General features: G+C 41.2%; 1 protein-coding gene and 1 long non-coding RNA gene across 3 annotated transcripts in view; both read right to left on the reverse strand.

The window, feature by feature from the left end:
• Positions 1–17,013, reverse strand: part of LOC127035766 (uncharacterized) — a 68,266-nt gene that overhangs the window by 13,581 nt on the left and 37,672 nt on the right. The gene's annotated exons all lie outside the window — the stretch shown is intronic.
• Positions 14,550–16,594, reverse strand: HOXC4 (homeobox C4). Its single transcript, XM_050926023.1, has 2 exons — positions 16,036–16,594; positions 14,550–15,567 (listed from the first exon to the last, which is right to left on the reverse strand). The coding sequence occupies exons 1-2, from the start codon at positions 16,577–16,579 to the stop codon at positions 15,218–15,220; spliced, it is 894 nt and encodes a 297-aa protein (XP_050781980.1). The 5' UTR covers positions 16,580–16,594; the 3' UTR covers positions 14,550–15,217.

Here is a 17,013-nt window from a genome sequence, read left to right on the forward strand (position 1 = left end):
AAAAATGTATTCTGCTTTCCAGGTATTTCATTTTTTCCCCATCCATTCTTTAGAATCCTGGATATTTTCTTGACAAGAGCTGACTTTGGGGGTCAAATGGCTTTAGACATGCCTAGCTGAAATGTGTTTGCCCAGGCAATGCCACTTAGCTACTTCCTTAGCTCTCTAAGGATCTGATCAAACAAAGAACATAAGTGTGGGTTTACGCTTAAGCAGGTGTAAAACACTTAAGCTGGTGCTTATGTCTGATCAGGTGCTTAAATGCACAGGAATCAATGGGACTTAAGCAAGTGCCTCGGTGTTTATGCTGAACCAGGGGCCAATGCCATTATTTTCACAGAAATCTGGGGTTCTATCCTGCAGTCACTGTTCAGCAAAACAGACTGGGGGGGAACCACCTCCTTGTGCCTCAGTTTCCCCTCCTATCTTCAGGGTTATTGAGACTGTAAACTGTTTGGAACTGTTGGCACAACACCAGCAACAATATTAATAATAATAAATGTCTGATTATTTCTTTTGTTTCATCATTCAACGCAATGAATTCAATCAATTCACTTGCTCTTCCCCTCTGATTTCCAAACTAGTCCAGAAAATACTGACTACATTGAAAACAACTCTCCCCTACAGAAGTGAATACAATATCTCGGACAAATGGTGCTTTGAGCGAGACAAGGTGGATGAAGCAATAGCTTTTACTGGACCTACTTCTGTTGGTGGAAGAGACAAGATGACTTGCTCCGAGGAGCCTGAAGAAGAGCTTTATGGAGCTGAAAAGCTTGTCTCTTTCACCAACAAAAGTTGGTCCAATAATATATATTACCTCCCCCACCTTGTCTCTCTCATATCCTGGGACCAAGGTGGCTAAAACACTGCAAACAAGCGGTGTCTGGTCATTTAATAATTTCTTGCTGGGGGGCGGGGGCGGGGGAGAGCCACAACAAAAATATTCTGGATTTTTTTTAACTTCAAGTAAAACAAATCCAATTCTATACAACCAAGTCTTCCATACAGAATGGGAGTCGCTGGAACTCCACTGGATTTATGGTGATTTACATTAGCTGAGGAATGTGGCCTTTCTTTTTCCTTAATCAAACCCGCTGCGTAAGTACTTTTCAATCTAATGGTCCCAAACATCTGCAAAATATGGGGGTCGGGGGAGATTCTGGCTCCATTGAAGTCAGTGACAAAATACTCCCATTGATTTCAATGGCTCCAGGGTTTCACCCCAAAATTTCCACATCTTTGAAGAAGTGCATCAAAGAGGTTAGTGGTAAATTTCAGTGAAAGGGCCCAGAGATCAAAGGTGTTGTCCTCAGTAATCTGGATGTTTATACAGTTTTACAGTTTAGTTCAATCTCATTAGGGTTTGGGTTAATAATTTTTCTCCCATGCACAGAGAACTGACACACCCTGTCTGGCCAGTGTGTCAGCCCATACAGGTAGTTTTGCTTTCAGGATTCTTTTGACATAAATTCCATAGGAAAGGGGTATGATGGAAATGGAGCTTTATGGAAATTTATAGTTAGACGGTAACTTTAGTGATAAACATTACCTTGAAATGGAGACAAAATTCTTTACCTGCTTCCCATACTGCCTGCCTAAACTTACCATACACAAACTCTCATCACCACACAAATACATTCCCGCACACACACACACACTCTCACACTCATACCATAAGACACACACACCTACACCATGCACACATACTCATGAACACACACACACAAACAGGCACACATATATCATAAGCAAATACACACATTCACATATTTACACACACACTATACACAAATACATATGCTTACACATGCACATTGAACACAAATACACACACATACTCAAAACATTTGCAGACACCAGCGCAAACATCCATACCCATGGACCATAAATAAATATACCTATTAAATATATATCTCAAATGAGAATCTCAAAATTGGAAAAGGTTCACAAAAGGGCAACAACATGATTAAGGGTATGGAACACCTTCCATATGAGGAGAGATTAATAAGACTGGGACTTTTCAGCTTGGAAAAGAGACGACTAAGGGGGGATATGATCAAGGTCTATAAAATAATGACTGGTGTGGAGAGAGTAAATAAGGAAGTGTTATTTACTCCTTCTCATAACACAAGAACTAGGGGTCACCAAATGAAATTAATAGGCAGCAGGTTTAAAACAAACAAAAGGAAGTGTCTCTTCATGCAACACACAGTCAACCTATGGAACTCTTTACCAGAAGATGTTGTCAAGGCCACGACTACAAAGAGTTCAGAAAAGAACTAGATAAATTCATGAAAGATAGGTCCATCGATGGCTGTTGGTATCCTTAGCCTGTATTTGCCAGAAGCTGGGAATGGGTGACAGGGAATGGATCACTTGATAATTACCTTTTCTGTTCATTCCCTCTGAAGCATATGGCATTGGTCGCTGTCAGAAGACAGGATACTGGGCTAGATGGACCTTTGGTCTGACCCAGTGTGGCCGTTCTTATGTCCTTACACACACACACCTCCCCACACATATACCTAAACCCATGTACATATATATCTCACAGGCACACTCATACATACACCAAACGTAAACACACATATTCACAAAAATGTACATACATAACATATACAAACACCCACACAGACACCAACACACATACATACCATACACAAATACATATTCTATACACAAAACATACACAAGTACCAAAACACACACATGACCATACCCAAACACACTCAGGCACCTATCTACTCCATACCATACACAACCACACGTGTGCACAGCAGCATTTAGACACTGATTTTGCAGTACACTGATGACCTTTTCCCCAGTAAGAGTTTGCAATAGAGGGTTCTACATGCAACAAAGAGGACACAGTTGTCTGGCTGTGGGGTGGGGAGCATCTAGGCAAGCTCTGTATGGAACAGGGAAATACCAATAGCCATTTCAATTTAATATTCTAGCACCTGAATCTGAGCCATTCCTAGCAACCTCCCTTCGACTTCAATGGAGATGTCATCGCCTAAGCCAGGAGTGCAAATTTGCCTTTATGCAGGACCTACCACTTGATGCCAATCCTGAAACCTGAAGGGCACAATCTACCCCCATCCCCACTCCCGCCACCTCACTGCATTTAGAGGCCTGTACTGCAGCCTCAGTCCCATCTCCCCCATCCTGAAGTGGTGAGCTCTGACACCAGTGGAAATGGGCTTATTTGGAAGCATGGAGCTTGCTCCACTAGTGCATGACCCCTGGGTGCCCTTGTTTAACGTATTCAGCCAGACAAAGCCCCGGACTGGGGAAGAGCTCACCACTGCATCTCTGGCTCTTCCTAAGACAGTGCTCATCTCATCCAAAGAGAAGGGTGCCTCCACCCCCCCCTCCTATCTAAGTGTGGGGTGGGGGAGAAGAGAGGCCTTCTTGAAACTTGAGATGATGAAGAAATTGTTTTTGGAAGAATGCCCGCAGTGAAGTTGCAACATTCAAGTGTCATCTTCAGCTGGCCCTCATTCAAGGCGCGTTTAAATTCCGACCTTTGGGTTAGGGCAGATCTGGCAGAATTAAAATAAAAAACTCCATTTCACAGATCACCACTGACCAATAAGAAGCTATCTCCTAAGCAGAACAGCCACCGTCTAGGGCCCCATATCGAAGGGGCTCTTTCCATCTCCCAAGACTAAATTGGGTAGAATGCAAGCTTTTGAGAGTCATCTCCAATACATACACAGTCATACACAAAAACCCAGGGGCTCGAGGGAAACATCTGACCATTATGCACGTTCAGGCCTTTGAAATAAGCACCCCTTTGTTTGGTATACTTCAGCACATAGGTGAATCCAGGATCTGGCTGCTTGGATCTAATTCCTAGGGAGTTGCTCATGGAAAAGCTGTGTGTTACTCTTTTGGTGTTCAATAGATTGAGATCATGTCTACAGTTAAAGGGGTGAGGTAACAGCCATCTATGACTCTGTATTCACAAGCAGTCACACCATACCAGGGAATTTCTTGTTTCTGCATGGGCAAATTTTTCTTTCTTTCTTTCTTTCTTTCTTTCTTTCTTTCTTTCTTTCTTTCACAGATATATAGATAGATAATCCTCCTCCACATTCCTCACAAGAAGAGTAAAACCCTGACTTCCATGGTTTTACTTGCCTGGGTAAAGCCAAGCTTTCGGCCCAGAAACAGACCCCAATACAATTACAGAGTGCAGGAAACCTCTCCCCACTCCCCAGTCCCCACCGTATGATGTATGGCATGAAATGCCCAGCCAGGATAATTTCTGCAGCCACCAAGACAGAAGTCTGTTTATGAAAGGTTATTAAAGCAAACTTAATTTCCGAAGGTTATAGCCATTTGTTTATAGTGTCGGAGTGATTAGACTTAAGGAACTCATCTCATTCCTTTGCTTCCAAATCAGTTTTATAGATTATCTCTGTTAGTTATTTGGACCGTAGCTGCTTTGGAAGTCAATGTCCTCTTTATTTGCTGGCATTGTAACAGAAAAAGCCTGGCAGATTTATGGGTATACGGAGTGTTCCGAAAAATAGACTAAATTAAGTATTCAAGCCATTGAACTGTAAATACAGAGATAGTATCACTTCGCTCTATCTGGGTGAGAAGAGAAAATTGGCAATGGGGTCCATTTTTTTGCCAAGACCACATTATTATTTAAACAGCACTGAATCATATAAATGAATGCAGCCCCCCCTTTTTTTTGGGGGGGGAGCATCCAGCAGCTTTTAATAGGGAAACTATTGTCTCTTCTGTTCTTCTCTGTGCGTATTTTAGCCCATATAGATGACCAGGCATTTCGCCTTTTTCTCCGAAGATTTTCGATTTCAAGTGATTCCACCGTAGATTTCTCGAGGCTCGCATTTGGCTTGGCTGCCCCTCGGCAGAAAGTGGCCTGTCTTAAGTTAACTTTATGAGAGCAAAGTCCTCGTAGGACGCGTATAATCACATTGCTCTTGAACGCATAGGTGCAACCACTGGGCCGGTTGCTGGTGTTTGTTTTCTAAATAGAAGAAACCCAGCTAGATTTTGAAGCTTTTATTATAATTATTATGGGGTTGGGTTGTTGTTTTTCTTCCTTTCCAAGTATTTGAACAGAAACATCAGCTGCGAAATCTAAACCAACTCTGTTCTTGTCCGGTTCGATTAATTCCGGGGGCGGGGAGGGTCCTCAGATTCCTTGGAAGCACCAAGGTTAATAAAAGCACCAGGGTTAACCAAGATAAATACCGTATGCCTCGTAGGGTTTTAGCACTCCCACCAACTATATAAACCTCTCCGAGAGAGCAGGGTGTGGGTTTGGATGCTGCGGATTCTAATCGTCATGGTGACTGAGACCACAAGTGTCTTGTTTACATTCATTGGGTATTTGTTTCTAACGGTCTTGCTCTTTATTAGCCAAAAATAATAAGCGCGTGCGGCTCGCGCAAAACTTGGAGAACTGCAATCGGACCGCAGAGGCTCGCGTTTGCTGCGGCGGGTGTCAGCTTGCAAAGTGACACTTGCCCACAGTTCACCGGAGGACTCTGCTGAGCCCTCATCGTTCGTTACAACCTTCTTGCAAGTCATTACGAAAATCGCTCGCAGTTACCAGAGTGAAAGAGAAGCGGTGATGGATACAGCTAAGCCGGAGAGCCCCCTGTGCTACAAGGACATAGACGCGAAGGGACAGTGTTACTATTTTGGCAGCAAAGAATCCTGTGGCACCTTACAGGCTAACAGACTATAAGGTGCCACAGGATTCTTTGCTGCTTTTACAGATCCAGGCTAACACGGCTACCCTCTGATACTTGTTACTATTTTGTTTGTTGATTACTTGGTGGGGCCTTTTCTAGCTCTTTCAAAGGAACCTTGTTATAAGAAACAATGGAATTAAATTTAAGTCTACAACCTCTCTCTCTCACTCGCACACACACAACACACACAATTTAACCTACTGATCCTCAGCTATCTCCAAGCCTTGGCCTCCAAACAACCCTGGCATATGCTAAAGCTTTAAAAGAGCGAGCAGTAAAGCCGGTTCTCTGCCATGCCTACCAGCCACGGATTGATAGGACAGAGGCATCAGACATCCACCACCTTCCCCCATTAACCCCCAAGGCAAAACGCCTCGGATTCTTCTGGCCACATGGATTCTATTTATAAGGGTGGGGTCCATCCCAGCTCAGCCAACAATAGAGAGGGCTAGCCAAAGGAGAATGGATGGGTTAGGGAGGGTATACACAGCACGTTCAAGCTTTTCATAACACGTCAGCCGGGCTTGCTCGCCCCATGGAGACTAATGTGACTTTAGGCACCCACGCCCTTCCCCTACCTCAAAACGCTCCTCTCCCACCCCCGTAATGAAGGTCTGATCGGATCACAGAAGCACTTAATTTGCAAATATGGAAAGCAGGAGACAGAAGAAGGCAATCCCTTGCCATAGTTAATCGCCATCCGCGGGGAATCAAGAGGGGCTGTTTTAGGGTAAAGATCTTAAAAGAAGCCATTTGATAAAGGGGTTAGCAATCAAATGGAACTAATACAACCAAAACAAACCCGCTCACTACCCCTAAGAAGAAAAGGTCGATAGATCGCAGGCCTAGAAGTTCTGTGATAAACAGTAATCCAAGGGGGGAAAGTGCGCTTTAAAACATCTGCTGCCGGGGCTATAAAACAGTTGGATTTACAGCTTGCCTCTGCCAGATACCCATGTGAAGTCTTTTCAAGGAATTCCCTCTTTACAATGGTCAGGCCAACCCTTGGCTCTGTTCTGCGACACTCTCCAAACGCAGAACACACACGTGCAAACACAAGCACACACCCATAGTCACAGACATACAAACAAGCATACATGCACATTCCCAAACACACACACGCAGAGAGACAGACATCTGCATGCAGCATATACACAAAGTCAGGCACACAAACACTCCTAAACATCCAGAGGCACTCACAAAACCAGGCAGACAGACATACAGTCACACAAAGGCATGCACACACCAACACACACAGCAGACATATAGACATGCAGGCACACAAACACACTCTGACAAGCACACACTCACATTGGAGGTTTATCTTCACAATAACCTTTATGCTGCTGGTTCTAAGACTTTTCTACCCATATTAGGGAAAAAGTTTCTTCGTACCCAGAAAGATGGTTTCCAGATAGAGAGGAGAACTGTTCAGATTTTTTAAAAATACAGATCTTGATGTTTCGCGCCGGGGAGTATAAACATTTCTCAATACTGTATTTCTTCACGAGTGGCGCGGATAGTAACAGCAAAGCCAGTCCAGCATTTTCTAACTCTCCGAAAATCCTTGGAGAGGAAAGGAAAGGTTAAGATGACCAGCATGGGGGGACTACATTTGTATGTATCGGTCGATTTATGCCACCCAAGATTTATATTGTAAACTTGATATTAAAACATTCACCATCAAAAGGCAGCTCATTCAGGGAAAGAAGCCTCTCAGTAGCATCAAGCCATTACTATCCAAATCACTGGTCATTCTCTTCCCATACAGTAATGTCATTTCCACTTTTCCTCCTGTGTTTCTCTCCCCTGAAAGCAGCTCTAGTTTTGTGAAAAGAGAGAGAATAAAAATCTGAAACAAACTACTTGACAGGTGTGGGGGTTTTGTGTGGGGGTTTTTGTTTTGTTTTGTTTTTTGACAAATATGGGGTTTAGCTTCTCATTGGCCTTTTTTTCCTTCACATCATCAGCATTTTTTTAAATAAGCATTTCCCTTATTAAATATGCCCACGACGAAGTCAGGTCTCTTTAAAACCCAGTCCTAAAACATTTAGCCCATTTCAGGCTCATGCCCCTTTTACAAAGCTATCTCTCTGTATATACACCCAGGGTCAGTTCTGTATACTGAATATATAAATATTGTTATCAAAAGCAAACTTTATACATTCGCTGCCCACAGAGGCCCATGCAAACGGCATGCTAGCACCGGGGTGAAGTTTATACAACTTTAAACTCAGCTTTGCCATCTGTTCCTTTGGGTTTTAAAGAAGGAAAAGAATCTAAACCAAAGCTTTTTTTAAAAAAAAGAATAAGAACACGATTAGTTCACTCTTTCAAACAGGGTGCTGGCAAAATAATTCTCCAGCTGCAGTTAACGTCGTCTTATAGGCACCATAGGCTTTATTTTACATGCTTATAGTTGGGAAACTGCCCAAGGATCATGCCAGACTGTTATCCCACCCCACCTCCCAAGAAAGTGTTAAATTAAAATGAATTAGTGTCGTGTATCCTCTGCAACATAGAGACACCTAGGACGTGAGTTTGAGTCAACGAGGGTTTGCCTCTGACTTAAGGGTTTTGTTTGTTTGTTTCCCCTCAGCCTCCCCCGCCCCCCAATTGACTGAAAGTATTCTACAAACTAGGATAGCTGTTATGTACCCATTGAAATAAACATGGCCCGTGGAGGGATCGAACTTTTTACCTGCCAGGACCTCCATAGTCTGGAAAGTGTATAGAAGGTATTTTCCTTAGCAACATTTTTAAGGAGTTACTTGTTATTATGCAGTTTAGACTCATTTTTTTAGACTTATTGGAGTCTAATAGGAAGTAAATTGTAACCCTGTAACAATCATCTAATCTGGATACTTTAATAAGAGATGAGTCTAAGTAGCCCTTGATGAGGCTAGAGACATGGGGCAGATAAAGTTATACATCCAGACTTCAGAGCTGTTGCCAAACAAGTAAATTAACCTGCTGGTTCAAACAATAACTTTGGGATTATGCCGTTCCCTAACATGAGACTTCAAGACCCTAGTCAAAGCTCCTTTGTCCTGCTGTCCAAACTTGGGGTCATGACCTAGCTAATGCAAAGCAAACCTGCGAGTAAACACTTTATTGGGTCTTCTTTAAATATTTATAGGTACTTCAGGGGAACTGGTTTTGGGGGATTTCAGAGAAGCCAGAGAGACGTTTTGCTGCATGCACGCCCCAGAAGTAAGCCAAACTGTATCTAGTCATTGAAAATAAAATAACCAGAATTTCATGGACAATCCTGATAGCAGGTTGCTTCTCCTTTTTGGGTCTCGCAGCGTTTCGGAAGGTTAACCAACTTCCAGGCTGTGTGGGTGTGGGTGTCTTAATTCTTTTTCTCTATGTGTGAGGTTTTGTACAGATGAATGTATATGTAAAAGGCGGACATGAGCATAAACACGTGGGTGTATGTATATTTGTATGTAAGCATCTACTCTTAATTATTCATATATATGCCGGTGGATGTCTTTCTGTATGTATTTTTGTGTGTGCGTGTGCATATACTTTTAATTTTCCAAGTGTATGTGGTTGGGTGTATATTCATTTACTTGTAATTCTGCGTGTATACTTTTAATTTACAAGGCTATTATACTCCAGGGAAACTTGCACGCAAAAGCTGCAAAGCCCTTTAAGCCTGTTAAAGTTTCTGCTTAATAATAATTTAATGAATTGAAAATAAATGTATGAAGGTGTGATTCAGTGAGGTTCACGAGTAGTAAGCAGAGGGGAGCGCTCTATGGAGGAGTGAGCTTGGGTGTGGGGAAGGGGTTGGTTGAAACAACATACTTCCTTTAAAAAAGAGAAGTATAGGGAAAGATTTACCTTAAAATATTTTTGATACCTTGTAACAAATTAATTCTTCTATCCCATGCTGTAGCATACCCTTTTGCTTGTGTAACAATTCGTATTTTATGGTCTTGTGAGACTATTTACTATGCACTCCTCTTTCTTTGAAACTCGACTTTAGTTATATTCTGCTCTATTTCCTAGAGAAGTTGGCTATCTTTGGGGCAATTTTTTTCCAGAGGTATATTGTCCTTAATAATTTCACTTTTCCTGAGAAGCAATAAGTATGAGGCATAAATAATCATTCAGAGGAGGGTGGGGGGGATGGATGGGAGTTAACATCTGAGCCCCAGAGAAATGAAACTGTTTAGCTGAAAAAATAATAACACAGATATTATGAGTGACTAAACAGACCCAAACAGAATTGAGTGACAGCTGTCACAACGAGCGCATCAGAATTAAACTTTATGAAAAAGTCCTGAAGTTTGAAATAGTAATTTTAATAACACCGATCTCTCCCCATGCTCAATAACGTGTATATTACTTATATATTGCATTATAAATACATATATTTAGAGTTATTTTCCTTGCTACCCCGCAATTACTTATAGGTTGATTGTTTGCTCCTCAGAAAGAGTTACACAAAGGATAAAATATTACTGAACAGTGTATAACATTTAGCATCACAACAGCAAATAAATCCTTTAGAGGAGGAAAGCAAAAGCTGTGAGATCCGTAGTACAGACAAAAAGTGAAGAAAATAAAATGATCAAAATATCCCTGAAAAATGAACTCCAGAAACAGCTAAAGATTTTAATACAAAGATTGTTTTTTTAAAAATATTTCTTGTTTTAAAGCAAAGTATCTATCTATCTATCTATCCCCACCCACCCCCTTCTATCTATCTATCTATCTATCTATCTATCTATCTATCTATCTAATTAATTATATTGTTTAGGGAAATATACAATACATATGATGGATTAAGTAGCAATGGAAACTTTAATTTAGGAATGGGAAAAAATTAATTTAGGAAAAGTGAATAATTTACAAAGCAATATTTAACTCCCTACATAGAAATAAACCAACCTCTCTCTCTCTCTCTCTCTCTCTCTCTCTCTCTCTCTCTCTCTCTCTCTCTCTCTCTCTCTCTCAACTCAAAACTATCTATTGCTGAGTTGGGAAAATACTTTTCCACATAGGAAGACAATCTATAGCCAATGAAACAAACAACTCGAAAAGGGTGGCATTTGCCAGAAACGGTTAATAGCATTACCATAACGGCTGCTGGCTGTTTGGAAGGAAATACTAGTCTTTCACTAAAGTCCCAAAATGTTTGGTTTGGTACCTTGCCCATCAAAATAAATCATAAGGACAGATTAGGAAGTACATAAAACTATATCTCTGGGTAATGATATACGAGACCACAATAAATGTAAGTTACAGTTCGAGGTGCTGTCAGTTATGGTTGCAAACCCGTAACTCATTCACTTAAGCCTGGCTGAATGTTTGTCTTTTAATTACAATTAACAGGGCAGACGAACATTTTCCAACTATGTGAGGGATAAAGGGCACAAGTGGCTGTAAAGACCTGGGTTATTATGTTAACGGAAGAGCCTGGAAGTTAAACTATGCCACTTCTGTGGATTAGCCCTAGAGCAAAAGGGGGAAACACGTGTATCTATATACTGGAAAAGTTTTCATAAAACTGAAGGCACTTAGCTTAACGCCTGAAGGCCCTTGTTTGTGGGAAGTTATCGTCCCAAACATCTCTGGAGCTGTTGGTTTTTAACAGGCAATACAGGAAACTAAGTTTCACAGCTTCTCGAACTACACAGAGGTCCCTTCAAGGGTCTGCGTACAAGGGCTTTCTAACGTTTTTTTTTTTATAGCTCGTTAAAGCCTTGTAAACTGCTTCTCACTCAAGTTAGAATCTTAATCCTCAAAAATCTAGCTGTGAGAGGAAACAAAAAAAATATATTAAGCGGGTCATTTTCAAGCAAATTGGACTAGAAGAAAATGAGTTAAAATAAACTGACCTGAGATGTTAATTTGATCCTCGAGAAACATTTTTTTTGTTGCTAATGTTACTTTTACAGCCCAGTAATATAAGTAGAGAGACTATGCAATCACCGAACAATGAAATACACAGTTTGAGGGGGAACATACCCCCACATGATGACAAATCTATATGTGCCGAGGTAAATCTGAAACACAGAGCACTGAAATTAAAGAGGATCTGATCTTCGAACACAGGATGATGGGGAGTGGGGGTAATGCAGCCCCGTGTACCACATCTGTGTGTGCCATGGTATATCTGGACCATTTTGCACTCCTAAACAGAATAAACTATTGTTTCCCTTCTACCACAAAAATCGTCTCCCTTCTCGCTCGATTGCATTTACCTCCTGATTTTAATCATCGCTTTGCAAACTTCCCCCGTGTTTTTTTAAAGTGCAAAGCTACTTACTTGGCGTTGGATACTTTGATCTGGTCATAGGGTAGTAGCCAGTTGGGAAATAAACCATGGGAAGGCGGGAAGTGAGAAGAGAGATTTGGCCGTAACTTCACCCTTCTTCCTTTCTCTTGGATTATTTTGGTGACAACACAATGCGATAACACGCATTGAATCTGCCCCATCTCTCCCCCATTACTATGGTAAAATCTACAAAGACGCTAAACCATAGTGGTGCCGCTAAATCTATGTAGAGAGACACAGAAGGTACACGTTGTGAGACCTACCCGGGTCAGGGGGGCTTGGAGGTCAGGCTGCCTGGCTAGAATAAAGCTGATGGGATAGAAAAGTTGTCCTTTCAGTGAACCCATTTTTGCCATTTACCCGAACTTCAATAAAGTATCTTTCAGGCTCCCAACATGGAGGCGTCAAGAGGCTAAAAAGAGACTATGGTGCAGGCTGCTTGTAGCTAGGAACATTAATTTTTTTTTTCCTTCCCCCTGCTGCCTGGCTATATAATGCATTCATAATCTCCCTCCAAGCCAGGAATTGTGTCATGGCCAAGTCTAAAGGCTAAGTAAGATGCTAAATAATACTCAGCATAATGCAGAGAAGAGGTGAAAAAGTAAAGTTAGTCTCAGAGCAAAGAACTGGAACAGAAATGTAGGTACAAGAACGCAAAGGCTTGTGCCTAAATGTGATTCTTTTTTTTATTACTGAATATGCAGACTATACAGTTGAAAATGTGATTAATGTTTCCTTAGCTTCCTCCTCAGACACTCAGAGAGAGAACACACACACAACAAAAAGTCTCATCGCATTCAGAGCCAGTGCCCTCTCAGAACACCCCCTTATAATTCATCAACTTATGATGCACTTTGCAAAAAGGGAAGCGGGGGAAAGTGGATCAAACTTTAAAGAGAAATATTTCCACCCAGCCCACCCCCACTAGCCTTAGTTTAGTCTGCAGAACTAGCACATGTAGGTTTCCACTGATGAACACACACACGTTGCTTGGCCAGTTCAACTTTGTAGCAGCACCATTATTACAAGGTTAGGACTTTCAGCCTTTGTTTTCTTTACAATGTATATGCATGGTGGATGTGTCCGAAGACTGTCTCTAACCTCAAGTAAAGGCTCTGGTTTTTTTTTTTCCTTTGGAGAATGCTTTGTTACAGATTAGCTAGCCAATTCACTTTATTATATATAAAAAGAATTTAAATGCCATGGTTTTATTGTTTGTTTTTACTGGTAAAGTGTGTGAGATGGTCTGTTACAGGCAAGGAATCAGAGGGAGAGAAAAAATTACAACCAACTCATAACACATTCCTCTGCTTGGAGGTGGAAACGTTTAAAGACAACTATAGTCTTGATGTCTGTTTACTATGGCAACATTTTTCTCCATTCTCACTTTTATATTAATGTCACTCAGCAGGAGTGTAAAGAACTGATGAGCTTTACATGTACACGATCTATTAGAAATAGTAATTATAATCTACGTTCCCTTTTCAGGATCTCTCTCACTAGCTATCACAATAGGTTCTGAGACCATTATTTGTTTAAGGGAAGGCTATACATGTTTTTGAGAGCAAATAACAAACAAAAATTAAAAACAAATGAAATAAAAATAAAAATAAAGGTAACAGAAAGATCCCCTGTCCTAATCCCCTTCATTCAGATTTGATAATCTCTCTTCTGGGGTGGATTAAAGAGATCTAATCACCTGGCCAACTATCCTAATGCAAGGCATTGGGATAGTGTTAAATGCTTGAAGGATAAATGTCTTTAAACAGGCCTACCTGAAAATCTGGCACCCTTATGTTATTTCAGACTGGGATAGTAGTTCTGTAAAGGAACAGGCTGCAAAGTTGCAAAAGATTGGGGCCTAGAAAACAGCTATATATAACTTCCCTATTTGCACACAACTTTTTCTTCCAGTTATCTCATCCTTCCAGGAAAGTAAACAAACCTTCAGTTGTGGGGACAAATTTCTTGCTAAACTATCCATGTAACTCTCCCTTTGGATAATTTATTCACAGTCCAAGAGCAAGAATACCTTTTTGCCAAAGCTTTTACTGTCTTTGGAAGAAGATTAGAAGAAACCTATTGGCTTTTATGAATGAACCAGTTCACATAATCTTGCAACAACAACAAAACAACAGAATGTGGAGAAAGAGAAAAAATCAGAAAACCCTTATATTAGATAGAGGGGAACAGAGACAGATGAATGATATTCTAACTCAAACACACTGTTCCTTTCTCAAAACAAGATTCCTCCCCTTCCCCCCTCCCCTCAGTATATGTTTGACTAAGAGACTCTGAGATTGAAACACATTGACCAAGTTGTGATGTCATAAAATCTAGAATACAGAGTTATTTTTAGGTTTGTTTAGACTTAATTTAAGCAGTAACTCCTACACATGGAATTAATGCCACAATCCCAGGATTATTATTATCCTTTTTTTAGGGCAAGGGGGAATGTTGAGAGTAAAATAAGCCACCAGACATTAAAGTAAAACTAATTCACACTCACTGGTTTATTGAACACTGGGACTGTCACATACACACTAAAACTGTTTATTCCAAGTTTACAATGATCATGTAAAATCAGTCCAAAAACACAAATAACCACGACAAAAAAACTAGCTACTGACTTTGTTTAAACCTTGCTCTTTTTTTTAATATGTCACTATCCTTCCCTTTTCTTTTTTTCCCCGCTTCTCAAAATTTAAACCAATTGCTCGCTCAATCTGGTTTGTGTGATTTTTTTTTCTTTTCAATCGTGATTTTTTTTTTTAGCTTTTTTCACATTTATACAAAAGAATGTCAATGCTCCATTTTATTCTCGGTAGATCATTGTGCATTTGTAATGCAGAGGGCAAAATACCTACATTCTCTTTCCTTTTGATTATTCTTATTTGTTCATTAAATTCATCTAACAGAACATTGACCTCTCCCTCCCCCCTTCCTTACCCCTTAAAAATAAATAAAACCCTGAAATGGCGTAAAAAAAACCTGCAGGTACTCGGTCACCTGGCTTCATGCTATGTTACATGCATCTAAAGCCTGTGGTCTTACAGAAGACCTCATTGTTTTTTATACGCACAGGAAAACTACAAGAAAAGAACCAAAATATATATATATATATATATTAGATTCTATAAATAATCAGAGTCAATTTTGTGTGTGTGTGTGATATTGTTTATAACCTTGTGATATCCTCTGCTCGCTGATCCTGAGATGTACCCGGTGATAGTTCCTCGCTGGGGGCAGCGTTACCAGCAGCAATGGTGCCCGCCGATGAATTAGATGGAGTCGAGGATCTGACTTTGGTATTGGGCAGCCTGTGGTCTTTTTTCCATTTCATCCGCCTGTTCTGAAACCAGATTTTGATCTGCCTTTCCGAGAGACACAAGGAGTGGGCTATTTCGATGCGCCTTCGCCTTGTCAGGTACCTGTTATAGTGAAACTCCTTTTCCAACTCCAAGACCTGCTGTCTTGTATACGCAGTCCTGGAACGTTTGGGCTCGCCTCCATTGTAATTGGGGTTCACTAGAAAAGCAAAGATTAGCATGAATAGAGAGAGAGAAGCAGACAGAACAGAGAGGGAGAGGGGGAGAGAGACAGGAAATCCAGAGTGGCTCAGGAAAAAGTAATCAGCTAAATGGGTTATAAAGAACTTTTGGCAGCCCAAGACTTTCTATTCTAATATGAAGGGGTTTCCCTGGCTCAAAAGACTGAATTATTTATGCACCCCTTACAAAGCTTTGGAGTTTCACACATACATAACAGAATGAACCACATGGCTACGGCTGCCCAGACTAGCTTGGCTATAAAATTTATGGTGGGTGTAATTACCCATTCCGAGTCGTAAATCCAGCTCAATTGTGCTAACCCAAAGACTCTCATGGAAGGGAAGGAAATAAAAAAAAAAAACGAGTGAGAGCGAGAGCGAGCGAGAGCATGGTGTGAAAATAGGAAGGAAGACAGAGCAGAGGGAGAGAAAAAAAAGTTGCCTACCAGTACTGACGTGGATTTTTTTCATCCATGGATAGACTATAGGTTGCTTAGAAGCTGTGCTGTTAAGATGCTCAGGGTTTGGCTGGTTGCAGGCTGGAGGGGCTGGGGAAGGAGAGGTGGAGGAACTGGAGAGAGCAGTCTGCTCACAGAGCTGCTGCGGTTTCTCTGAGAGGTGGTGGCCTCCTTGAGTTTGCCCATGTCCCCTTTGGTGCGCGGCTGGGTTGCCGGGAGCTTGAATATTGGCACAGCTGTATTGGCGCTCTGGGTAGTTTGGTCTTGGTGGTGGGTACAATTCTTGGTGGTGATGCTGAAAGCTGGACTCCCTTGTCCGGCTGTAATATTCCGGACTGTGGTCTGGGATGTAATTATTTTGCGAATATTCCTCGCATGGAGGAAATTTCGGATCGATGTAGTTAGAGTCCATCAAATAGGAGCTCATGATCATTAATTTCTGGAGTGGAAAATAATTTTTCTCGCTTTGTCGTTTTTCTGCTCCATAAAGCCCTCCTACAAGCTGGCGACCCCGTAAAGTTACTTTCACCATGTGACTCCCTTGTCCAATCACACCAGCCAGCCTAGTCCCCGGATAAGGAACCAAAAGCTTTTTCAAAATGTATCCAATTTGTGTGGGTATGTGTGTGTGTGTATTGTTGTTGTTGTTTGTTGTTATTTGTGTGATCTCAAAACTAGGAGCAAAGGGGTCAGGATGGTGAGAAGGATCAACCGACCCCCTTTCTCCCCCCACCCCCTCCGAAAAAGACATATGTGTAAGGAAAAATAAAAGAATAAAATCCTACCGGTTTTTGTAAAGAGGGTGAAGGAACGTTTGGGGAATATTCCTCGTAATACCCCCCACCCCGCCACAGGCTGGATTTTAGAAATCTCTCCGTGGTAGAACTTCGCCCCACATCTTGCAGATCAACAACAGAACAAGTCTTAATTATGAAGGTTAACACATATGTCACTTTACCCTGCACA

This window comes from Gopherus flavomarginatus, chromosome 16 (assembly GCF_025201925.1).
Source record: "Gopherus flavomarginatus isolate rGopFla2 chromosome 16, rGopFla2.mat.asm, whole genome shotgun sequence".
NCBI lineage: Eukaryota > Metazoa > Chordata > Testudines > Testudinidae > Gopherus > Gopherus flavomarginatus.